Below are 26,228 nucleotides of genomic sequence, written 5' to 3'. Positions count from 1 at the left end.
CAGGTGGGCAAACTGAGGGAGAAAATCCAGGAGGTGAAGCAGGAAAGGGAGCAGGAGCAGCACAAACACACCGCCTACGTTTCCGAGCTGAAAGCCAAACTCCACGAGGAAAAAACCAAGGAACTCCAGAGCCTCAGGGAACTCCTGATCCGGCAGCACGAGCAGGAGGTGGCCAGGATGGTGAAAATCAAAGATGGGGAAATCCAACGTTTGCAATCCACGGTCAACGTCCTGCGGGACGGGGCGGCGGACAAAGTGAAGACGGCTCTGCTGAGCGAGGCCAAGGAGGAGGCCCGCAAGGCTTTTGATGCTGAGAGGCTGAAGCTGCAGCAGGAGGTGTTGGAGCTGAAATCTGGGAAAAAACAGCTGGAAGAGGCTCTGAACAACGTCATGCAGGCGGATAAGATGAAGGCGGCCGACCTGCGCACGGCCTACCAGGCCCACCAGGAGGAGATCCACAGAATAAAGCGGGAATGCGAGAGAGAGATCCGCAGGCTGGTGAGTCCATCAAGGGAAGAAATCTTTATTATAGTGACTGTGTTGTTTTGTGTGTCCACAACCAGCAAGCCACTCTTTTGCAGTGCTGTCTTTCATCAGGGGTTGCTACAGAAGGTCACTGCTTCTGCTTTCTCCTCCTTACAGCAAAGGGGAACCTGGACTCCATCGCCAGTCCAGCTCCATCCAAAGCTTTATGTCCCACCAGATAGATTATGAGTGAACCAAGACAAGTACCATAGAATCATAGAATTTTCAGGCTTGGATAGGACCTTTAAGCTCATCCCAACCCCCCTGCATGGGCAGGGACACCTCCCACCAGCCCAGGTTGCTCCAAGCCCCATCCAACCTGGACTTGGGCACTGCCAGGGATGGGGCAGCCACAGCTTCCCTGGAAAACCTGTGCTTGAATTTCAGTGTTCTTCTGGAGGTTCAGTGTGGCAGTGGATGCAGACTGACACCTCCACACAATAATTGCTTGTGGAGAGAGAAATTTTAGGTTTCTGAAGGAAGAGCAGTGTTTCAGGTTGAGCCTCATCACACCCTTTATAGTTACTGTGCCATGAGTCTGGCTTTATAGTTCCCTTTAGGAATGGATTCAGAGTAGAATTTTTAAGTAAAATTCTGTCAAATCAGAAGGCTGGCAGCATTTTTGCCCTATGGGTTCTTCAGCCAACCATCCTGCTTCTGAAGACTATACAGAAGAATAATGTAAAATCTCAGCCCCATCCAACCTGGACTTGGACACTGCCAGGGATGGGGCTTCCATCACCTCCCTGGGCCAGTATTTCCCCACCCTCATGGTGAAGAACTTCTTCCTAATATCTAATCTAAATCTACCCTCCTCTAGTTTGAAACTATTGCCCCTGGTAATCTCAAAAGAGCAAAGAAATAGACTTTTCCCTTTCCCACTTTATATTTCCTTACAAAGTCCCATTGATCAAAACAGGCAATGCAAGAACACCTTGGTGGGATTGCAAAATAAACTTCTAAGAAAGTTTTTAAATTTATATCAGACCAATCAAGACCACCAAGATGTCTCCTTCTGCCATCATTATCCTGGTCACTTGATTGTCCTTCTGAATGTCCTTGCTTTGATTGTCCTTGCTCTCCTTTTTCATGTTTTAAAGTTTGTGGGGTGTTCTGCTGCTGCAGCAGCAAAGTTAAGGCCTAGGACAGAAGTTTTTTTTTCATGTTTTATAGTTTGTGGGGTGTTCTGCTGTTGCAGCAGCAAAGTTAAGGCCTAGGACAGAAGGTTTTTTTCATGAACCCTGGATCTTCAGCACAGATGGCAAATTTATGCTGTTTGTATAAAATGCAAAAAAAAAAAAAAAAAGGCTATTTCCCAACAGTGGGTGCCCCAAATATTCCACTTTTTGCAGCTTTGTAAAATATAAAGAATCTATAAAGAATCACAGCAGTTCATCAACAAACAGTTCTGTCTGGCACTATGATATTTCCCATTTCTATGTCTGTATCTGATGGTCTAAACTAGCAGAACAATAACTGTGCAAATCTATAGCTATAATAAACATAGTATCTATCATATTTAAAGAAGTTCAGACATCAAATGGAATGAAACATTATTTTTTTAAGAAAAATATTTCTCAGTTTGTGTTTACACAGGTATGTCTTCTTATTTCTTGTATTCCTTAGGAAAAAGGATGGTGAGGGCAAGGTACAAATGTGTAATATCTGTCTAATGGTGGTGATTTTCTGTCTGAGACAAGGAAGGCTTTTAATGGAGTTAATATTCAAATAAATTGGAGGCTGATCAAGTCTCCAGGGCATCATTTCCTTGATTAATTAAAGGCCACTGCAGAGACTGAGAACATGAGGGTTTGTAAGCAGAGTCTGACAGATTTTCTTCCATATTGTAGCTGTAGAATTTGAAAGCCCTGACCAGAAACTACATTTTAAAAAGTCTTCTTTAAAAAGAAGGTTGCTGTGTTGTGCCTCTGCTTTCCCAGAGGAAAATTTAAACCTCAAAAATCCTAATTTTATCCTCAAACCCAAAAAATAGCAAGGTGAGGCAGCCCAGATTCTTCTATCCCAAATTATCCCAGCAAACTCACCTATGCCATGGCTTTTTTTTTTTTTTTTTTCATGGGGGGATAAGGGGGTATTGTAAAGGAACCCTTTTACTCTTTCAAGAGTGGCTGCTTTCAGCCTCCTGCAATCTGAACAGTTCACTCAGAACTATAATTGGAGCCTTCCTGGGCCTCCCTTATTCTGTGCATCTAAAAAGGGGACTTGGGTTGGCAGATAATTCCTCTTATCTGTTCCCAGCCCCAGAGGAAGCCTGGTGCCAATCTTCTGGGCTTTTGGGAGCATTTCACATCTTCCCCCTCAGGGGAGCTCCAAGGAAAAAAATACCAGGAGCCTGATATTGCCTTGTAGTGCCTCAGCTCATAGAGTGGATTTCAGCTTTTTTTCCATTAGATTGCATGGGTTGTTTTCCTGAAAGAGAAGTGGTTTTTTTTTTCTAGGCATTCATAGCAATTTCAGAAGGTTTTATTACACTCTTTAAATCTGGGTCGAGGTAAAAAAACGCTGCAGAGCTTCTGGATGTTGCTCTCTTCCTCTGGGGAGAGGAAGGGGGATTATGGGATCAGATCATCAGGATATTTCCCTCCCCCCCTTTTTAATTAGTGCAAGAGAAGCTTCAGTTTCAGATTAACCATATCAGCTGCAGATTTGGGATGCTCTGTTGGTTCTTATCCTGGTGGGATGAGATGGCAAGGATGTGGCAGGCAGTGGTGTTAATATTAGCTCTGTTCTGTAACTTGGCAGCAGTTAATGTGATTTTTTTTATTTTTTTTTTTTTTTTTGCATGTGTGATGCATTTAATGGCAGTATTAAGAGATCAGCATCTTTGGTATTAAAGCCTAAATGGGCTGGTCATCCTGTCATTTAAATTCAGAGGGAGTTATTCAGGATTCAGTGTCTTCTGGCCTTGTCAGACTTGGCTGATTTATTATTTGTTTTAGATCACAGGTTAGTTTTGCAGATGTGTTTTTATGTAGATCTTGCAGCTACACCACCCAAACAATCAGTATTTTTACAGCTGATTATAATAGTCATGCCTAATTTATGTAAAAATTCTGTGTTCTTTTGGCTTCCTGGAAAAGAACTAAAATAGGGAGAAAGGAGGAAAGCCAAATCCATTTGCTGTGAATATGTGGAGACACTGACACTGTGTGCCAGGCTTGTATTGTGCTAATCTCAGTCTTTCAAAAATATCATTACTCAATTTTGAGATTGTCTTCACAGTTTTAAATTAAAAAAAAAACCCTCAATGCAAAAAAGATTGCAGGGGGGTGATCCCAGTGCCTAATAAAGGGGAAGTAAAAGAGCTATTTGGCAAAAATTACAAGATATATTTCTCTGTGTGGCATGAAGTTACACTGAATTTGTCAGCTCCTGTGATTGATTTGATGGAGCAGCCATAGAAATGTTTTTAGTAATTTAAGGAATGCTTCTGGAAATGGGTTTCCCCCCTTGTCTTTTAAAGAAAATTTATTCTTGCTGTCTCTATGCATCAATATAATGGACTGGCAGCTAAGACTGGATGTAAAAAGTTACACTGGATGTAAAAAATACACTGGATGTAAAAGTAGTTAGTAACCAGGTGGTAGTTTGAAAGTAAAGAAACAACTTGGAGAAAAACCTAAAAAAAGAAATAACAGTTTTTTTTCTTTTTAAAGTAATATTTTCAGAGTAGTTGAGTCATAACAGTTGCATTGCTCTGTCAGTAGAGTTTGAAAACTGCTGATTTTGCCATTTTAAGGCAGGAAAATTTGTATTTTCAGGTTCCACTCAGCAGTGGGGGTGATGCAGGGGTCTTTTTGCCTCTGAAAATCCTGGTGGCAGAGGGGACTTTGGCTGCTGGTGAGGCCACTCCAGGCCCCTCCGAGCTGAGAAAAGAAGGGTGGGCCCTGGCTTTCTTCCCCTCCTTGCAGTGGCATTTTCTTTCCTGAGCAAAATCTTCAATTTTGAGCCTGGAAAGCTTGAGTTTGGAATCATCCAAGTGTGTCAGTCCTGCTGTAGGCTTTTCCTTAGCTTGGATCTCCCAGGCAGCTGCTGCTATCAGGTTGTAGCTGCTGCTCTGGATTTTGCCATCTGTCTGGCACACGTGTTTCAGCTGCATTCCAAGGCTGAGCTGATCTCCTGCAAAGACCCTTCCACCACCTCCCAGCATTTTACAACTGCAAATAATACTTTCTTTTCCATCCTCTGGAGATGCCAGGGCAGCTTGCTTTGGCCTGAATCAAGCAGATCTAGTCAAAAGTTGGTTGCAGTGCAAGCTCAGCATTTTGTGGTTATTCTTATTTTTTTTTATTTTTTTTTTCAAGTGTTACAGTAGCCAGGTCATTTGTACATCTCTTTACAAGATGTTATTAAAAACCTGCAGAAGTTCTGTGTCATTTGGCAGCTGGACAAAGGTCTCTATGTCTGTATTATTTAGTTTATTCTGTATTTTGACCTTTTGACTACTCTTAGAGCTCTTGTAACACTTGTGAACACTTGTAATAGGTACCAGAGATCCAAGAAGAAGAGTTTGTAGTTCAGCTATAGTAATGTCAAGTGCTTTTGAGAAAGCTGTGAGAAACCAGTCAGTAACTTGTGAAATTTTCTTGCCCATATGGTGGTTCTTGTATAATTTATCAAAGTTTTTAATATTTGCTTTATCTGTGAGATTTGCACACTTAAAAAAATAAAAAATCAGTGGGGAGAAACCATTGGAAGAAAATACTGCCTGATGGTTTAGGAAAATGATGCCTGAAATTAAAATTAACTCCTGTCTACCTGTGTTTCTGACCCTTTCTCCTTGACTGGAAGGCTGGCATTTTTTCTTCTTCTTCCCCTAAGGTTCCTAAATAAGTAGCAGACATTTTTATAAATGGGTCATCATGTCTGGTGTAAAGAGTGCTGTGTACAGCTCAGGAATATTTTAATTCCTCCCTCCAGGTGGGCTCTCAGCTGGGGATTTTGTTGTTAGGTCTTAGTGTCACTTGATAATAGATGTAAAGATGTGTCAGTTCCATTTAGTTCTATCTTAAACTCTTTATTTGAGCAGCATCTCCTTTTTGGAAGCAGCAGTCCTCTCAAAATACTCCTCTTTTCAGTGCCAAGCATTTGATTTAAAGATGAATTAATTTTCTCTGGGGGAAGAGCACCACAGAATTTTGTTCTGCAGTTGGCCAGGAGATAACTTTGGGAAGGATGGGAAAAGGGGAAGGTCTTGCACTTGGCAATGCAGCAGCTGCTTTTTTCCACTTTGAAAACTGAGAATCTCAGTGCCTTGCTGGAGCTGGGGTTTAATTCCCTGGGGATTTCTCTTTCAGCTTTGTGAGAGGCTAAAGTTCCCCCAAAGGTCTCTGACTTTCTTTCACTGCAGCTATTGAAGTGTGGGATAATTGGCAGGGTTTTTTTGGTTTTTTTTTTTTTTTTCCCAGTGGTTGGCTTGGTTCTCTTTCATGCTTGAGAAATATTATTCAAACACTTATTTTTGCTCCTTTTCTCAGCTGTTAGGAGGCAGGCAGATACCTGTGCTTAGGGAACTGTGTCATTCTGACAGAGGCTGTAAATGTCAGCTCTTCATTCATCTAATGTCAGTAATTGCTGTATTCAGCACCTAACATCTGACAGCACAAACCCCATTAATTAAGAACTGATACTTTAGGAAGCTGTCATTTTAAGCAAGAACTCCAAAGTTAAGTTCTCCAAGGTGATTTCTCAATAATTGCCTGCCATGGCTGCTTGTGGATCAGCTTATTTTCTTTCAAATCCTCTTTCAGAGGATATTTCTGATACTTTTCTTCTTAAAGCAGGTTATTGACAATGTGTCCTAACCTCACATTGGCTCCACTGCCTCCCTATCACAGATTTTTTTGTGCTTAATTCCATAAGGAAAAACGTGGCTGCTCTAAAATGCTTCCAAATCCATGTGAAATGTAAATAGTTCCTGTGACCCTGTTGTATTCTGTAGCTGCAAAAAGTCCCCAGATCTGATTCAACCAGGATAAATTTGAAACCAGAGCAGCCACTTGGGAGGAATTTCCATTATATATGGAAATATATTGGGATTTATCATGGAATATATTGGATTTACCATGCTAGCTGTGAGCCCAGGGCATGGATTGGGCTCTCAAAGTGTTAAATCTGTTGGAAGAAAAGTTGGTTTGTCCCTTTTGTGTGGTGGTGAGGGGGCTGAAATGAAGTGAAATAGTAAAGAATATAGAAAAAAAGTGGTAATTAGTGCAGTCAGTGCTCAATTTCCACCTATTCTTGTCCCACAGATGCTGAAACCTCTTATAGGCAGCTGGCATGGCAGATCCTGGAGCATTATTCCTTGGATCCTGGAGGCTTGAGGAGCACAGTGGAAAGAGATTTTATTTGTTCAGAGTCCAGTCATGAATTATCAGCTGAGAGATGATCTACCCTGCACTTCTATGATGTGCTTCCCATGTCTTAAATTCTCAGGGTTTTTTGCTCAGGAATCCTGTTTGGTAACCAGACAGCAGATTGTGAGCTGAGCACTGTGATTTCTCTAAAGCACTGACAGGTTTTTCATAATTTCCTTTTGGGTTTTAGAGGTGTTGTGGAAAAAGGAGAGAGCCAAGAAGGCTTTGAGCAGGCTCAGTCAGGGAGCTAAATGGATATTTGTGGAGTGTCCCTTCACGTGGGGAATGTGGCATGGGAGAAAACAGGAAAATGCATGGCAGAAAATTAGGGGATAAAAAAAAAATTAGGAAATTTAGGGGATAAAAAAAAATTAGGAAAATCAGGGGACAGAACTTACCACCCTAACATGAGATAAGGGATTTAAAATCAGAATGGTTTGGGTTGGAAGGGACCTTAAAGCTCATCCAGTCCCAACCCCCTGCATGGGCAGGGACACCTCCCACCAGCCCAGGTTGCTCCAAACTGAGTGGTGTCCAGGGAACATCTTTAACAGGGAGAGTGATTGGTGGGAAAAAGAAAAACAGTTTAGAGACTCCAGACATGAGAGTTTTGTGGGGAAAATACCCCAGACAACCCCAAACAGCAGCATTCCCATTGGATATGGGCAAGCAGGAATGCATCTGAGGTCAGAATGTTAGAATGAGTAAGGCATGATGCAAGAATTTAAGTAGAAGTTTATCCATGTGTATGGTTCTTGGAGCTGGTAAGAAAAAAGAGTTTTTAGGTTTAATCAAATTGCACCTGGGAGAGAACAGAACTAATGATGGCAACTGCTCATATAAGTGATGAGGAGTTTGGGGATGGCTCCTTAGTGACGTAAAACAGGCATTAAAAAGCCTGAAAAAAACCCAGGAATGCTGTGCATTTCAAAGTAATAAATTCTGAGTGCTGTCTGAATGGATATTTTAGTAATAGGAGATGGGATTAAGCCTTTAAACTTGAGGGGTTTTGAGGGGATCACTAATTGTTATTTCACTTAATATCATAAAAGCCAGTGGTGTTCAGCTTGTTTTCAGTAGTCATAAATGGCAACTGGAAAAATATATCAGCATGTGTGTAGTGTGAATAAATGTATTTATAGATGTGTATGCACACTGTGTATAAGCACATGCACACATTTTATAGACAATTTTATATATATAGAGAAAAAACTATTTATGGGAAGAGCAAACTTACATAGGTGGAAGACTTAAGCTTTTAAGCATACAACTTTTTAAGGACTGAAGGGCTTCTGAACCTGAAAGCTTGATTTTTTTTATTAGATTGAATAAAATAGTTGGGAAAAAAATAATTAAAAAGTTACTTTTCTTTTTGACACTGTGGGTTCCTAAACAATCTTGGCCATGGCAGTGTTGCTTCCACAACAAGAATCTGATCAGAAGATATTAGGAAGAAATTCTTTATTTGAGAATGTAGCCAGGCACTGGGAGGTGGTGGAGGCACCAACCCAAGTAGATGAGGCACTTCAGGACAGGCTTCAGTGGGCATGGTGGGGTTTTTCTGGGTTGGTGACTTGGTGCTCTTAAAGGTCTTTTCCAACTGTACCAATTCTGTAAGTGTATGAAAACAGCCAGATTAATCCAGTTTGATTTTCATTTCCCTAATGGAAGCTGCTCCTCACTGAACCAGACTGTAATTCTAGTTACATAAGGCTCTATTCCTTTCTACTGCCAACCTTTTTTTAATTTTTTCTTTTTTTTTGTGTAACCAAGTTTGAGAAAAGTGGAGTCTTCCAGTGGTAGAGAACTGGCATGGAAATTTTCTGTGAGCTTTGACAATAAATAAGATGAAGTCTTTTGGGAGCTGTCAGCTCCTTTCCCTACTCTTGCACCTTTTCTTTCTTTGCCTCCCTGCCCTCTCTCCCATGTAAGGGATGTGGCAGCCCTGTAAAATACTTTGTGGGGTTTTTTCCCTTCCCTGGAGTAATTTTTACTCTCTGCTAAGAAAGCAGACAGGGAAAATGAACAAGTTTGCTCTTTAAGGATACAAGTCCAAAGAAAGATGGGGAATCTTTGGGTCAGGCATTGGGGTAAATAGAAGAACACTGAGACATTGGGTCAGTGCAGTCACACTGGAGAAATTAAGGAAAAGAGGAAAGAATTCTATTTTACCCCAGGCTTCTGAAACAGAGCTTAAGGTAGAAGCATTACTGCTGCAGTTCTATTTTCTTTATCAGTTTATGATGTTGGTTGCTTAGAAATTATTTCAGGAAGCTTGTGCTTATAAAAAAAAATAAGAGCTACTGCAGCCATCTGTGTATTTGGGTGTGCAGATGAGCAGATGTCCACATGGGTAGGAGATTCTCTGCTGCCTACCTGTAACTTACCAAAATAAGCCCAAAATAATAAAAAAAATGTGCAGCCACTGCTGTTTTACTATTTGGAATGATTATTGAAGGTTTTTCTATTTGACATCTGTGTATTTGGGTGTGCAGATGAGCAGATGTCCACATGGGTAAGGGATTCTCTGCTGCCTACCTGTAATTTACCAAAATAAGCCCAAAAAAAAAAAAAAAAAAAAATGTGCAGCCACTGCTGTTCTATTTGGAATGATTATTGAAGATTTTTCTATTTGACATCTGTGTATTTGGGTGTGCACATGAGCAGATGTCCACGTGGGTGAGAGATTCTCTGCTGCCTACCTGTAACTTACCAAAATAAGCCCAAAATAAATAAAAAAAAAAATGTGCAGCCACTGCTGTTTTACTATTTGGAATGATTATTGAAGGTTTTTCTATTTGACATCTGTGTATTTGGGTGTGCACATGAGCAGATGTCCACATGGGTAAGGGATTCTCTGCTGCCTACTTGTAACTTACCAAAATAAGCCCAAAATAATAAAAAAAAAAAATGTGCAGCCACTGCTGTTTTACTATTTGGAATGATTATTGAAGGTTTTTCTGTTTGACATCTGTGTATTTGGGTGTGCAGATGAGCAGATGTCCACATGGGTAGGAGATTCTCTGCTGCCTACCTGTAACTTACCAAACTAAGCCCAAAATAATAAAAAAAAAAATGTGCAGCCACTGCTGTTTTATCATTTGGAATGATTATTGAAGGTTTTTCTATTTGACTGAAGCATGCTGTTTCTTCCTGCTTTTTTCCTGAAGGTTTTTCAGAAGCCCTTGTCCCACATCCATGCTTTTTGAGGGCATTTCTTTCTCCTGGGTGTGAGCTTGTGTGCTTTGCCCCATGGAAGGGTGTGTGAAGGCTGATGGCATGGGCAGGATTTCACTGGTCACATCTGTTTCAAACAATCTGTGGCAATCCCTATGGAAACTACTTTTTTTTTTTTTAAATTCCAATCTATGTTGGAACTTTTGCCCTTTAAATTGGGAGAGTATGAAGGGGATGAAATCTCCTGCAAGTGCCTATGGAACCTTGGTGCTTCTTTGTTAAATGGACAAATTTCTGTTAGCTTGGATGCTCAGGGTGACCACCTGTGTCACTCAAAGGGACACTTTGCCCAGAGGATTGAGTTACACCACATTTTTTCCTTCCAAGGGGTCCCTGAGAGATCAGTCTCCCTGACAGAGAGCATTCAGTGAATGAGGCAGCTGCTTAATTTTTATCATTGCTGCTCACTGCACAGTCCCTCTGAAATCCTGCCTCTTGCAAATCCTTCCACTAATAAAAACTGCATTCTTTCCCTGCCAGTCCTTTTTGCATACTTGAAAGTCTCAGAAATCTGAATTAAAATACTGCAAATTATTATGCATCAAGAACCTATGTACTTGATGTGAAATTGAAACCAAGTGAGCTTTCCAAATCAGGAAAGAAATCTCCAGGAGAACCAATCTCCATCAGTTCCAGTTGGAATTTAGGAGTAGATCAGTTTATTCACTTCAAATCTCACCTTTTTGGCTTTAATCAGGACATGACTTGACTCAGGTCCTGCACACCAACTAATTTCATGGGCATGGGGAAAGGCAGGAACCTGGAAGAAGCAAATTATAGCTGATCAGGTAATCTGCTTGTGTTAATCCTGCACTCAGACTTAACTATAAATTGCTTATAACTTTTTTTATTCATTAATTTTTTTTTGATGTCACAACACAAAGCAGTTCTAGGGATGTAGGGCTATAATAAGCAGCAAATTTATAATTTCACAAGCTCATTAGTTGGTTTTATTGTTTCAAATAAGACTCTAGTACTCTTATTTCCAAAATTCCCTGGGTTTCTGTTGGCCAAGAAAGCCACTGAGTAAACTAAAGGAGACACAGTGTAGTTCCAATAAACATATTTTTAATGGTTTTAAGATTCTTCTTAAGGAATCTGTTTCTATAGCAACTAATGCAGCTTGTCACTTCCTTTAGGATTGGGAAATAGTACCAAAGTGAATTTAACACTGATGCTGTGAGGGATAAATCCTCTGAGAGCTGCAATAGATCCCTGCTAGCAGTTTGCTTTATTTGGTGTGGAGATGAATGAACAACACAGCTCAGTAACCAGAGATGCTCTTCAAGAACTGTTTCTCCCTGCCCTTCATCCTAATGCTCTGGCTGCCTTTGCTTTCCTTCTGCACAAAGATCACTTTTCTTCTGAATCCTGTAGCTAGGGCACATAAAATTATAGGTATGCTGGAGGTCTGGAGTTTTAATGTGTGCACATTTATATGCTGCTAAATTTTAAGTCTCTGTGAAGAGATTCACCACGTTTGATTTTTTTTTTTTCACTAATAAAGAGATAACATGGGGCAAACATCTTGGCTCAAGCTTTGAAACGAAACTTAGGTGAGTTTTAAAGGGTGTGTTGTCTTATTTTGTACTTGCCCTGTGTTTCTTGTCTGAAGGGAGGGTTTTTTTGGCTTCTAGAGGTGTGGAAGTGGCTGATGTCAGTGGCTACGTGTTCCCTTTCAGTCTGGGTTTGTATCTATTTTTGAGTTGAGACTGCATTGAGCAAACCCATGGTCAAGTGAAAGCTGAAACTTTCTTAAGAGGAGCAGAACAGGCTTCAGAGGAGATTGATCTTCTTTTTGGCAACCACAGTTTAGCTGCTGGTGTGATCCTGAGAGGAACAGACCTTGGGTTTGGGAAGTTTGTGGATATGGACGCAGGGATCACATGGAGATGCTACAAAAACTTCCTTCTTGCTTGCTTTCTTTCCAGATGGATGAGATAAAAGGCAAAGACAGAGTGATTCTAGCTCTGGAGAAAGACCTTGGTGTCCAGGCAGGTCACACACAGAAACTGCTCCTTCAGAAAGAAGCTTTGGATGAACAACTTGTCCAAGTGAAGGAGGCAGAACGCTACCACAGCAGTCCCAAGAGGGAGCTTCCTGCAGGCTTGGGGGATATCTCTGAGCTCATGGGGAGCCCGGTAAGAAAATTATCTTTTCTTCAGGTGTTCTACACAGGTTAATTGCTGCCTGGGTGTTCACATTGATTTTGGGGTTATTTTCTAATCCTGGAAGGAGTAATTCCCAGTAAATGGCCCTGCACGGGACTGTGCTGTTCCACTGGTGCTTTAGCAACACTCTTGGGTTTCAAAATGTTGGCAAATCTGTGGATATGGAACTTTTTGGATTCCCATCGTTGAACTTGAGCTGTGAAACCCGTTATTTTCTTGGTTATTTATTTCACAACTTTATTTTATTTCACTCAGCTGCAAAGAGATACCCACACTTCTCAAAAAGTGTACCCTGTGATTGTATACTGTGTCCTGTGCACATTTTTTTCACTTTGAGTGGAAAAACTTGGTGAGAAGTAACCACTAGTAGGTGAACTATTATTCATCTAGCCTTTTGTTTTTAAAGTTGTCAAACTCTTACAGACTTTTCCCAAGTAGACACCTTTCTTGCAATGTATCATGTAGCATTTCCCCAGGATGTGCAGTGTTTTAGTAAAATTAAGTTTCCCAGACAGTGCAGGGTCTGTTTTAAATTGACACAACCCACTTCCTAAACTGGGATATTAAATTTATGGCTAGTAAACTATTGTTTTTAAAGGTAATTTTATATATCTCTATATTTTTGATGTCAAGGAGCAGCATTTGGATGAACGAGATGTGCGGAGATTTCAGTTAAAAATCGCTGAGCTGAATGCTGTGATAAGGAAGCTGGAAGACAGAAACACTCTCCTAGCAGATGAAAGAAATGAACTGGTAAATTAATTAGTACTAACACAGATGGTGACTGGGAGGGCATCTTTTTTGGTAAAAGATTTATTGATGCAGAGTCAGCGTTATAAATAATTTACAAACCAGTCCTTGTTGGCCTCGGTCAATTGTATCTGAATATAACAGAGTTCTGTGGGAATTAATTTGTGACCATAAAAGACAGAAAATAAAACTTGATACATTTATTTTGGCATCATTCTAATCAAACTGACTGGTATCTTACCCCTGGCACTATGTAATTTGTAGTGTAAAATGTACATAATCCATGAACTTTAATTACTGCATTAATCTTTTTGAAACAGGATGTTGGTTTTGTTACATCCTTATGCTAGCTAGGAGTTAAAGCAGCTTTCTCATGTTGGAAATGAAAATGCTGCCACTTCTCAAGGGAAATCTCTTAAGTAGGTGAAATTATCCTTGGAGAGTGAAAGTAACTTAGAAAAGAAAATCTGTGAGCAGAATTTTAAGAATGAATTTTCTCCTGCTTCATTCCTTGCATGGAGATGAAGGGGAGAACTCCCACTGACTGCAATTTTAATAACAAGAATTTTTTACACACGTCCTCTCACAATGCCCTCTACTGCCAGAGGATAAGATTTTTTCATTCTAATCAGCTGGGCCTTTTCCCTCACAACTGTAAAACAATTTTTCTGGGGATGTTATTGGTGTTGTACATGGGGGAGGGCTCTCTCCCCATGTGCTGGTCCTGTAGGTGGCTGAAGCATTGACATTTTCCTCCTTGCTTTTCAAGGCTTGAGGTTGCATGCTTCCTGCTCTTCAGGTTGCAATGTGAAGGCTTTGTTTTATGATAAAAGGACTTAATTTAGTTGTGGCATCTCAGTTATTATCAGAAGAGCTATGTTTTGAAATTTCCTTGCCCAACATCTTGGCTGAATCTAAGTTAGTGAAGTCAGTTGAACAATGCTGGACTAAATGATGAGCTGAGGACTTAATTATGTCTTTTTCTTTAAACTTTTCCTCTTTAAAGAGCTCTAGAGTCTGAACTTGCCTTTTATAAGAAAAAATTATTTCTCATTAGCAATTTAAGTTTCCTGGGTTCCCTGGTTTTCCTACTTTGCCTGGGTTTTTTGTTTTGGTTTTTTTTTTTTCCCTGTGCTTTTACTGCTACAGTTGTTTATTTCTGCTGTAAACTCTTCAGAACATCTTGCCTTTTTTTCAAGATTACATTAGGTCAAGACAAGATAATTCAGTCCTAATATTTTCTGTGGACATCAGTCATTCACAGCACCCTTGAAGATGCTGAAGTGCTGCAGCATCTGTCCCTCAGTGTTCCTCTGGATGGAGGACATGGATGACTCAGTCCAGTGCTCTTCTTGATGCTTGACCTAGAGGCATAAGAAATCAATCTTGGAAAAGATATGGGGAAAGTTTTGGCATATTATGAGATACTAGTGGGTTTATGTAATATTATCTGTAAACTTGTATGAATAAGCACTTTGAAAAACAGTTTGCTCTTGAGAATGCAACAGCAAACCAAATAATCAGTGAAATTATCTCAGCAGTAGGAAAATTATATTTTTCTCATTTCCAGTTAAAACTCAGTTGGTTGAAAAAAATATTTTCCTTGCTTTTTTCTTTTTTTTTGTTTTTACAAACAATTCAAGGATTAATGAAGTTAAAAGAGTGAAATATTGAATATCCCCAATTCAAGGAAGGGCAGTAATTTGTTTCACATAATCATCTAACATCATAAAGCCACAGGAACAAAACTGAGCAGCTGGAAAATGTCAGCAGAATCCTGAGATTGAGTCTGTGCCCTCTGGCTGACTTTCTCCTTGCTCTCATTACACAATGAGCATAGGGGTTTCAAAGTAGAAAGAATTTACTCCTAGTAAGAGACACAGATGCTCACAAGACACAACCAGATTGTTTTTTAAGAATTTATGGGTCATCACAAGTATATCCCCAAGAGAAAAAACCCAGTGGCCATTTTTTTTTTCTTTTTTTAGAGTGTGCAGAAATGCTATTTCTTGTTTCTTTGGACTCCTGTAGTTCGTAGCTCAGCAGTGGTCTGTGTCAGATGAACTAAATTTTCTGAATGAAGGAAAAATGCAAGGGAAAACTTAAGGATTTCTTCCTCCTACAAGAATAAATTTATTTATTTATTTATTTATTTATAATTTTATTTTATTTATTTATTTATTTATTTATTATATAACTTTGTTCCTTTGCCATTTGCAGCTGAAACGTTCTCGGGAGACAGAAAGTCAGCTGAAGCCTTTGGTAGAAAAAAACAGGAGGATGAGCAAAAAAAATGATGACATGTTACAAAGTATTCAGAGGATGGAAGAGAAAATAAAAAATCTATCAAGGGAAAATGTAGAATTGGTAAGTCATCATCTCTGGCATCATGTTAGAAGAACCCATTGCACACAATTGCTTTTGAGGTAGAAATGCTTATGAGGCTTTCATTCCAGTTCAGACATTTCAAGAGTTTTTAACTCAGCCAGTGCAAGAAGTGAATATTCATACTCTAAATTCAGAGTGGCAAGTGCTTTGTGTGTGTCAATTCATGCTGATTTTTGTCCCAGGCTATGAGTTGTTTGTTGTGTTTTTTTTTTTTTTTTTTTAGTCTAAGGTATTTTCCATGGAATATTAACCCTGAGGCATACAGAATGTCAATGTGTGATGTTTTTCATGTTGAAAGAAGCCTTGTATTGGACTGATTAGTCCAATGAATTCTTGATTGTTACTTCATAGGAGCCTTATATTGGACTGATGACTCCAATGAATTCTTGATTGCTACTTCATAGGAGCTTTATATTGGACTGATGAGTCCAGTGAATTCTTGATTACTTTTTCATAGGAGCCCTATATTGGACTGATGAGTCCAATGAATTCTTGATTACTTTTTCATAGGAGCCCTATATTGGACTGATGAGTCCAGTGAATTCTTGATTACTTTTTCATAGGAGCTTTATATTGGACTGATGAGTCCAATGAATTCTTGATTACTTTTTCATAGGAGCCCTATATTGGACTGATGAGTCCAATGAATTCTTGATTACTTTTTCATAGGAGCCCTATATTGGACTGATGAGTCCAGTGAATTCTTGATTACGACTTCATTCACGAGAATTTTCCTTCCGTTCCGGGAAGACACTTTAAAATGCTCTTTATGTTTTACAGTTTTGGGGTTTTTTTTTTTAATTTTAATTATTTTTTTTTTGTAGAAAGAGAAGTTATCTGCCCAACCAGCCCTGAAGAGGCACACGTCCTTGAATGATCTCAGCAGCACACGGGAGGAGCAAGAGATTGAATTCCTTCGACTGCAAGTCAAGGAACAGCAGCATGTTATTGATGATCTGACAGTGGTAATGCTTCTGACTGGTGTAAACACCTGCATGCACACACATCTGTAGGCACTGTAGCCATTTCAGAGCAGTGTTTTAACTCCAGTTCTTGTAGTGGTACAGAAATAGTTCTTTGGCATCCAATGGCATCCTGGGGTGCATTAGAAAGGGTGTGGTTAGGAGGTCAAGAGAGGTTCTCCTCCCCCTCTATTCTGCATTGGTGAGGCCACACCTGGAGTATTGTGTCCAGTTCTGGGCCCCTCAGTTCAAGAAGGACAGGGAAGTGCTTGAAAGAGTCCAGCGCAGAGCTACTGAGATGATTAAGGGAGTGGAACATCTCCCTTATGAGGAAAGGCTGAGGGAGCTGGGTCTCTTTAGTTTGGAGAAAAGGAGACTGAGGGGTGACCTCATCAATGTTTTCAAATATGTAAGGGGTGAGTGTCAGGGAGATGGAGTTAGGCTTTTCTCAGTGGTGACCAGTGATAGGACAAGGGGTAATGGGTGTAAATTGGAGCATAGGAGGTTCAAGTTGAATATCAGAAAAAATTTTTTTACTGTAAGGGTGACGGAGCCCTGGAACAGGCTGCCCAGGGGGGTTGTGGAGTCTCCTTCACTGGAGACATTCAAAACCCGCCTGGACACGTTCCTAGGGGATGTACTCTAGGGGGCCCTGCTCTGGCAGGGGGGGTTGGACTAGATGATCTTTCCAGGTCCCTTCCAACCCCTAGGATTCTAGGATTCTAGGATTCAAGGGTTCTTGAGATTTCTTGGGTCGCCACCAAATCGCTGCAGAATGTGTGTGGATCTCTGGATTTTAAAACATTTGCCTATTATGGATTTAAAAAGTGCACTGGTGCATCCCTGGTGCTTGTAAAATTGGCTGTCAGCAGCTGAGGAACTTGGAGGAAGGGAGACTTTTTTTCAAAATTGAATGGCTGAAAGGTGTTGGACAGAGACCCCGGTGCAAATCAAACCCCTCTCTTGAGCTTGAAGTTCTTCTAAAGCAAAAGGAATGTGGAGGCTGACATTCCTTTCACCTAACTAAGCAGCTCTAACTCAGCTGGCAACACACTGGCTGTCTTTAGAACAAATGGAGAGAAATATTCATGCCTCATCCCAACAAAGGTAGCAGCACAGAAGACCTCCTATGATGCTCATAGATATTTGCACCAAATGATCAGGACGTTTCTGGGTTGTCTTGGAGCTCTCTGGAGATATTTAGTGCAAAATGTGATGCCCTCCTCTGGTACTGTTAAATGTTTTATCATTTCTGAGTCCTCTGCCCTTCTGGAGCAGGAGGTGGAACTCAGGCAGAGTGTCCCAGAGCATCTCAAATGGCCCTGCTGACTGCTGTGAAGTGATAAAACAAATTTAAGCTCATTCTGTCCAAATAAAAATTAAACAGTTGGATTCAACATTGAAAATAAAATTAAAAAAAGAACCCAAAAGATGAAACAACATTTAATCACTCTGCCTGGAACATTGTCTGTCTTCTAGGCAGTTCTTCTGAGATTTTGACCTAGGTTTTCTCTTGGAATCAGTGCTAAAAATTGAGGTCTGGATGCATTCTCCAGGGTTACAAGCAGTAGGATGCTACTCAGACACTGGGAGGTAGGGTCTGATCCACACAGCAGTGATGCTTCACCTTCCAAATAGGCAGAGACTTTGATGTGATATTAAATTCTGAGTATATGGCAGATAAAACCTCACTTTGTGAGGTTTTACACTGGGTGTAAAAGGATTCTCATTTTTTACTGTCTCAGTGAATAATCTGAGGAAATTCATTGTATCCAGACTTTGGTCAATTAATATTTACTTGTGTTTAGTGTGAAAGTAAAATAAATATTAAAAAATATGGCTTCATTTTTGCTCTGTCTCCTAATTCCAGATACTTTTTCACTGTCAGAAATAAGTTTAATTGTGAACTAGGGTACTGCTTTGGTTGGCAGTCCAAACAAAGTGGTGCTTCACCTCCTATTTGGATGCAGTGGATGTCTGCACTTCCCTTGTGTTTTACAGCTGCTTTTTCTGGCTCAAACCACACCTCTACAGGATAAAAATGTATCATAATTCTCAAAAAAAACCCCATGTCACATCCCTGATTAATGGAAAAATCAGCTTAGCTTCAGCTGAGCCCAGAGTGATCCAGAGAAAGGATGGCAGGCAATAGGGTTGTCTGAGTAGATCAGAGGTGTTGTTTGTAGGGGGTCTTTCTTGCTGTTAAAACCACATAAATTTGAGTTCTACAGCACTGGTTTTCTGGTCAGTTTTTATAGGGAAAGCTGTCAAGATGCTGGTAGTTCAGCAAAGGATGTTTTGTGATTGGCATTATTGCTCTGGTAGGTTGGTGAATCATCAAGGCAGTAAATTATGTTACAAAGAAAAACAGAAATTGGAAGAAGTAGGGGATTTTCAGTGATTTTTTTTTTTTTTTTTCTTCACTGTAATGAGAGGAAAGAAGAAAAGAGAGAGTGAAAAGACTGGCCAGTTCCTCTAAATGTTTGGGTACAGGAGAGCCAGGTTTAAGTAGGGACCATTCCTTCAGTAGGTTCCTGAGGAGGGAGCATGAGTCTTCAGCACTAAAACTCAACTTTGAGTTTTCAGCTTGAGCTTCCTAGAGAATTATTCTGCAGGTTGAAATTCCTGCTCCTTTGTACCTCAGCAGTCATCATTTTTTCCTTATTCTGGAAAAAAAATCATGTATTAAAGGTGCTATATCATTTATTGTGATTTTCTGAATTATTTCTTATTTTCCAAAACTGTGTTCCTGGAATGAAGTGCTGATAAAGATGATTTTTTTTTAATTGCCATTTCCACTGGAAGTGGAAATGTGTCCAGTTTCAGAACAGAATATGAAGCAAATAACTGAAAATAATACCATGCAGTGAGCAATAACTGATGGAGAAGCATCTGGAGCTGCTCTCATTCTTTTAAAAGAGAGGTGTTGCTAACAGTGATGCAGAGATAAGGAAAGAATAAAAAAAAAAAAACAAAAAAAAACCCAGGTAGATCACCTGCTTTATGTGTTGTTTTTTTACTGGTCCTCTCCTCTGTGTTTCACCTGCTCTTTCTTGTCTTTTGCTTTGGAATTCAAGGCAGTATTTTTGGGCTTTAATTTTCCTAAACCATGCATTTTCCCAGTTCTCATATTATGTTATATTTAATTATGACCAAGGTCATAATTAAAAGGCAGTGACTAAGCTGACAAAGTGAAAGGAATGCCTTTGGATTTGAGAATTTTTCCTGCAGGGACACATCATGTGTAACACTTCAGAATATCAGAATTTATGCCTGATAAAATGACTTCTAACTACTAAGCCTGGGCTCATTTTTTGGCTACCAACCTGCTTCTTCAGGATGGTTGAACATTGGAGTGAGAACTTGGAATTCTGTTTCCATAGTGAGCTTCTTGGTAAAAGGGTCAAAAGAACTCTCAGAAATCTGTGCCCAGTGTTTCACAAACCCTTTTCTTGCCAGCTTCCCATCAAGGGTGTAAAATTAATGGCTGAAGGTTTGTTGGCTACAGGAATAAAGCTGCAGTGCAGGGGGATGTTAGACCAACATGGGATTATTCAAAAATATAAAGACATTATCTTTGAGTTAGTTTTACCATAGGCTTTAAGAAAAATTGAGTGATATTTCTTTGTGCTACTTGCATACAGATACATATTTATAAAAAAAAAAAAAAAAAAACATATCAAAATATTCTTTTTTCTTCCAGGAAAGGGAACGGTTGTTACGGTCTAAAAAACAGAGGAGGAAAAGTCTGAAGCCTCCAAAGGTGAGCACACTTTTGATTTTTCCATACATTTTGGTTGTTCTCAACAGTGTCACCAGTATTGCCTGAAATTAGAGCTCCACTTGGTCAAATTTTATGGAGTTCTCCTGTTTTTCCTCGGGAGTACTTGACATTTTCTTGGGATAATTCAGGATCTGCAGGTTTTATACTGTGCACAAGTGTGGTGGCTTTGGGTTTTGTTTTAAATAAGCACTATAATTCAACTTTTAGCCTATTCAGGTGGCTTGAGGTCCAAATGATGTAATGACTCCAGCTGACTGCCATTTGAAAGGAGAAATGCTCAGTCCTTTTAAAGAAAATCCCCTCTCTAAAATACTTGCACCAAGTTACTGCTTAATCACTACTGAAAACTCCAACTCATGGTAGGGATGCTATTGAAGTGATATTTCTGACATAGTAAGAAGATTATAAATATTTTTCTGTAGTAACTGCTTTGTTTTAGGGTGCCAGGAGAAGAATTTAAATTGCAGAAACCTGAGTGTGGACCTTTAGTGTTTCTTGTAACACAAGGAATTAATTTTTTTAAGTCATGTTTTTCAAACAGCAGCAGCCTGGAGTGCGTGAGGGAAGGAAAATGGGCTAAGATGGGGAAAAATGGAAGTGAAGACTGGACAGCTGGGTGTAATCATCTAAAATTGATGATTATAATGATCATAAAAAATCTCTTGGGTAGTTTGAGGTGCATTCTTGCAGAAATGTTGCAGGCAGTGTGTTCTGCTGAGTGTATTCCCTGTGACCTCCAGGTGGTGCTTTGTTACTGCTCTGAATTCTGTGATGCCCCTGGTCAGAAATCTCTGTCTCCCTGCTCATTTCTTTAGGTTATGCTTCAAATGATTTGTCTTTTACAGAAGAAATATTGGGAAGCACCAACACATCCTGCATACAAATGGGAGGCTGATAGGTGCCAAATTTATACACAGTAACCTTGAACTTTTCTTTTTTTTGGTATAGCTGAAAGTTTGGGTGTTAAGAGCTAATTTATAAACAGGATCTCAAGTGAAATATATTTATGTACTGAATGATGTAATTTTTATAGCCTCTTCCCTATCTGATTTGGCTCTAAGAGCATCAGTTCAGCTGAGAAGCTGCTGAAAATACCAAGGGAATTATTTTTTTTTTTTTTGCCTTGAGATCTCTGTGTTACTTCTGGAGCTCTGTAGGTGCCCTGGGTTACTGTTGCTAGCAGAGCTTTGCCCTGAGCATCCTTTTCATTAACCAGGGCACAGGAGTCCAGAGAACTCCTGTGGGGTTTGGGATCCCCTGGGAAAAGAGCTGGAGGTGCAATGGGGCTTTACAACCTCTGTGGGATCTTCAGGGGTGCAAAGGCTCTGTGCTCAGGTTCTGTCAGCTCATTTTCTCTGAGCTGATGGATGTCTGCCATTTGATTTCTTAGGAAAAAGCTGCACCAGAGGTGAATCTTCTTCTGCTGTTCACAGCATCCTTTTTTCAAGTATTTTTTTTTTTATTTTTTTTCCCCCTTCAGTTGTGAAATTACCCAGAAAAGAGTATTTTTTCTTTCTTTTGACACATAGAGTGGAGTTACTGGGTTACTGTTGCTAGCATAGCTTTGCCCTGAGCATCCTTTTCATTACCCAGGGCAGAGGAGTCCAGAGAACTCCTGTGGGGTTTGGGATCCCCTGGGAAAGGAGCTGGAGGTGCACTGGGGCTTTACAACCTCTGTGGGATCTTCAGGAGTGCAAAGGCTCTGTGCTCAGGTTCTGTCAGCTCATTTTCTCTGAGCTGATGGATATGTGCCATTTGATTTCTTAGGAAAAAGCTGCACCAGAGGTGAATCTTCTTCTGCTGTTCACAGCATCCTTTCTTCAAGTATTTTTTTCTTTTTATTTTTTTTCCCCCCTTCAGTTTCCTCAGTGAAATTACCCAGAAAAGAGTATTTTTTCTTTCTTTTGACACATAGAGTGGAGTTACTGGGTTACTGTTGCTAGCAGAGCTTTGCCCTGAGCATCCTTTTCATTACCCAGGGCATAAGAGTCCAGAGAACAGGGCTGGCAATGGGTTTGGGGTCCCTTGGGAAAGGAGCTGGAGGTGCAATGGGGCTTTACAACCTCTGTGGGATCTTCAGGAGTGCAAAGGCTCTGTGCTCAGGTTCTGTCAGCTCATTTTCCCTGAGCTGATGGATGTCTGCCATTTGATTTCTTAGGAAAAAGCTGCACCAGAGGTGAATCTTCTGCTGTTCACAGCATCCTTTTTTCAAGTATTTTTTTCTTTTTATTTTTTCTCCCCCTTCAGTTTCCACAGTGAAATTACCCAGAAAAGAGTATTTTTTCTTTCTTTTGACACACAGAGTGGAGTTACAGTCATTCTGTGCTTGATGGCATCCAGCATCTAAAAAGAAGGCAGAGTTGCCCAGTTTGTTGGGAAGCTGCAGGACCCTGTGGATTTGTTTCTTGAAATAACTCAGCTCTTTTTGTCAGAGCAGAAAGCCTGCACACTGCTGCAATGTTCATTTTCCTGGTTTTATATTTTTCTTTCTTTATCTGCCTCTGTGCTTTGGTGTGCCTGTATTTTTCTGGCTGCCAAGAAGTGACATATAAGCAGGAAGGTAAGAAGTGACTGATTAGCTCAGCTGATTGCATTGCCAGGAAATTCATCTGGAATCATTTTCATCATCTTAGGTGAAGGGCTTGAAAATGAGAGGTCTAAATGTGGAGAATGCTTTAGCAACAGGAAAATCAGATTATTTATACATAAGTATATTTAATCCAAGCCATTAAAACATGAGGGTATACTGAAATTTGCATATAATATGGTTTCTGTGTCACTATTGATTGATAATATTCTAACCCTTGGGGTTTACTGAGCGTCAGACTTGAGTAGAATTGTTAATACTTGACTTATAAAGGCATTATGAATGATTTTACTTTTAAATTATTTTACTTTTAAATTATTTTACTTTTAAATTATTTTACTTTTAAATTATGTTATTTTTAAATGATTTGAACACATTGATGTAAGTCCTGCTAGAGGCATGGCAGTGGTCAGTGAAAATCAGAATTCAGGTCAGAATTTTTCATCAGTTTACAGGATTGTTTAATCATTCTTAAAGTTAAGATTTAGTAATTAATACACAAATGAATCTAAATGCATCCTTAAGTTAATTAAGTTAAGATTCCCATCTCCATTAAGTTAATAATTCCCATTATTAAGAAAAGTTTGTGAATAGTGTGTAGCTACAAAAACCCAGTGAGTATTTTTCATGTTTCTATAAACTTTTCAAAAACCACTGTGATTCAGCTTTTGAGTTGCATATGGAATCTCCCTGGGACTTTGTGTATTTTTTATTCCTTAGTATTCATGACAGTGATCAACAAACTTTGTATGAATCCAGGGCCTTTTTTCCCCCTTTCCCTGTTTTGTTCTGGCTTTGCTGTGAATAACTTCATGGTCAAAGAGCTTTTCTCTGTTTCTGTGGAAATTACCTCCTCCACAAGATGATAAATGAATAGGAAGGAGTAATTAATTTCAGGACAATTTACCACAGTGTTTCTGAAATAAGCAACTGATGGTCAGTACCTTCTCAGTTATTCAGTAAGTATCACAAAAATTTAGCCATCTATTTTTCCTTGTATTTATTCATAAACATGGATTGAGAGGAATTCTTTCAAAAAGCATCTGAGGAAGGACTGAGGACATCACAGACTTTTTACAAGGGCTTGGAGTGAGGAGGGGTAACAGCTTTAAAGTGGAAGAAGGGAGATTTAAGTTAGAAATCAAGATGAAGCCCTTCCCTGGGAAGGTGATGAGACACTGGAACATCTTTCCCAGAGAAGTTGTGGCTGCCCAGTCCTCTGGAAATGTCCAAGTCCAGGTTGGATGGGGCTTGGAGCAACCTGGGCTGGTGGGAGGTGTCCCTGCCCATGCAGGGGGTTGGCACTGGATGAGCTTTAAGGTCCCTTCCAACCCAAACCATTCTGTGATTCTATGATTAAAAATAAAATTTAAAAAAAATTTAAAAATTAAGATTTAAAATAAAATTTAAAAAAAAATATAACTATGTCTTTTGTTCATAAATCCAAATACTGTAGGGAGTCTGAATAGTATTTGACAGTTCTTGGCTTTTAACTTTTCTTGAAGTGCTGGATGGTTTTCCCTAAGCATAGTTTGTTGTTTTTTTTTAAAGTTACAGTATTAGAGCAAGCTTTGAAAAAATTTAGAATGCTGGTATTGAAAAAAATAAATGAAAAGCAACATTTTATACCTTTAAGTTGAGTTTTCCAAAATGGAGATGGTAATTTTATCTCTTTTTAATCTTTTTTTTTTTTCTTTTAGTAGTGGGAATGATGACATTTTTTCCATGTTGTTCTGCAGGGAATAAATTTCTTTTGCTTACACATCTTAGATGCTGTGTTGCACTGGGTTCCTTTCTTCTGAATAGATCTTGCATTCATCTGCTGTCAAGCTTGCCAGATCTCTATGATTTTGGTGATTAGCTCTGATACTTTCGTTTCTTCTATTGAAAAGGTGCAGTTCAGTTCTTAAAGGGTCATATAAAAAGATGGAAAAGTGGTTCATTTAATCAGAATACAAGGTTTTCCATAGGAACCTTTCTTCTTCCTAAATACCAAACTAATGGTCAGGGAAGCCCTTGGCTACTGCTTCCTGGCTCATTGGGATTTTCCAATGGATTTGCTACTAACTAAGGAAACCTGGGACCTGGACAGACTGGAGAGTTGGGCTGATCCCAACGGGATGAGGTTCAACAAGGCCAAGTGCCGGGTCCTGCACTTTGGCCACAACAACCCCATGGGGAGCTCCAGGCTGGGCACAGAGTGGCAGAAAGGGAGCTGGGAGTCTGGATTGCCAGGAAGCTGAAGAGGAGCCAGCAGTGTGCCCAGGTGGCCAAGAAGGCCAATGGCATCCTGGGCTGGCTCAGGAAGAGCATGGCCAGCAGGTCCAGGGAAGGGATTCTGCCCCTGTGCTCAGCCCTGGGGAGGCCACAGCTTGAGTCCTGTGTCCAGTTCTGGGCCCCTCAGCTCAGGAAGGAGATTGAGGTGCTGGAGCAGGTCCAGAGAAGAGCAAGGAGGCTGTGAAGGGATCCAGCACAAGTCCTGTGAGGAAGGGCTGAGGGAGCTGGGGGTGTTGAGGCTGGAGAAGAGGAGGCTCAGGGGAGACCTCATCACTCTCTCCAACTCCCTGAAAGGAGGTTGGAGCCAGGGGGGGGTTGGGCTCTTTTCCCAGGCAACTCTCAGCAAGACAAGAGGGCACAAGAGGTCTCAAGTTGTGCCAGGGGAGGTTTAGGTTGGACATGAGAAAGAATTTCTTTCCAGAGAGGGTGATCAGCCATTGGAATGGGCTGCCCAGGGAAGGGGTGGATTCTCCATCCCTGGAGATATTTCAAAAGAGCCTGGATGTGGCACTCAGTGCCATGGGCTGGGAACTGCAGCGGGAGTGGATCAAGGGTTGGACTTGGTGATCTCTGAGGTCCCTTCCAACCCAGCCCATTCTAGGATTCTAGGATTCTTTTATTCTAACTTTGCAGAGGCATGTTGTGGAGACATTTTTTGGATTTGATGAAGAATCTGTTGATTCAGAAACATCATCTGTAACTTCATATAACACAGATAAAACAGACAGGACACCAGCAACACCAGAAGAAGATTTGGAAGATGTAAGTAGGAGCTGATTTATTCTCAAGTTGTGTAAAAATTAACATACAGAATAAATGGAAATGTTTTTTTCAGCTCTTCTGCCCCAGGAACTATGAAAGGTTTGGCAGAGATTTGTTTTGTTGTGTTTGAAATCCATTAACCCATACACTGTCATTTCAATAGAATTAATAAGATAATATTCTGCTTGCCCCTTGGCAGATGGGGGCTGAGAAAATTGTTTTTCTCAAACCCTTTCTTACTACTGAAAAGAAAAGAACAGGCACATTGCTTTGCCAGAAGTCAAGAGTTACAATAGTTTGCCTTTCAACCTTATTATTTATTTGACTGCTTTCATCCAACCAGGATTTTTTCTCCTGTACTTTGTCTGCTCCTTGAGGCTTAAATGATCATAGGCAGTAAATACCCCC

General features: G+C 40.1%; 1 protein-coding gene across 8 annotated transcripts in view; it reads left to right on the top strand.

Moving 5' to 3' along the window:
• JAKMIP1 (janus kinase and microtubule interacting protein 1) overlaps nucleotides 1-26,228 on the top strand; it is a 122,424-nt gene that overhangs the window by 58,407 nt on the left and 37,789 nt on the right. For 6 of the 8 annotated variants that reach the window (XM_071743993.1, XM_071743991.1, XM_071743990.1 and 3 more), the window contains 7 exons: nucleotides 4-498; nucleotides 12,071-12,280; nucleotides 12,944-13,063; nucleotides 15,281-15,427; nucleotides 16,273-16,413; nucleotides 20,114-20,173; nucleotides 25,692-25,820. In XM_071743993.1, the coding sequence (XP_071600094.1) occupies nucleotides 4-498; nucleotides 12,071-12,280; nucleotides 12,944-13,063; nucleotides 15,281-15,427; nucleotides 16,273-16,413; nucleotides 20,114-20,173; nucleotides 25,692-25,820 (1,302 nt within the window). The remainder of the gene's footprint in view (nucleotides 1-3; nucleotides 499-12,070; nucleotides 12,281-12,943; nucleotides 13,064-15,280; nucleotides 15,428-16,272; nucleotides 16,414-20,113; nucleotides 20,174-25,691; nucleotides 25,821-26,228) is intronic. The other 2 variants (XM_071743996.1, XM_071743995.1) reach the window with 1 other exon arrangement.

This window comes from Heliangelus exortis, chromosome 4, assembly GCF_036169615.1.
Source record: "Heliangelus exortis chromosome 4, bHelExo1.hap1, whole genome shotgun sequence".
NCBI classification, from domain to species: Eukaryota; Metazoa; Chordata; class Aves; order Apodiformes; family Trochilidae; genus Heliangelus; species Heliangelus exortis.
This window is presented reverse-complemented; position numbering and strand designations above follow the sequence as displayed.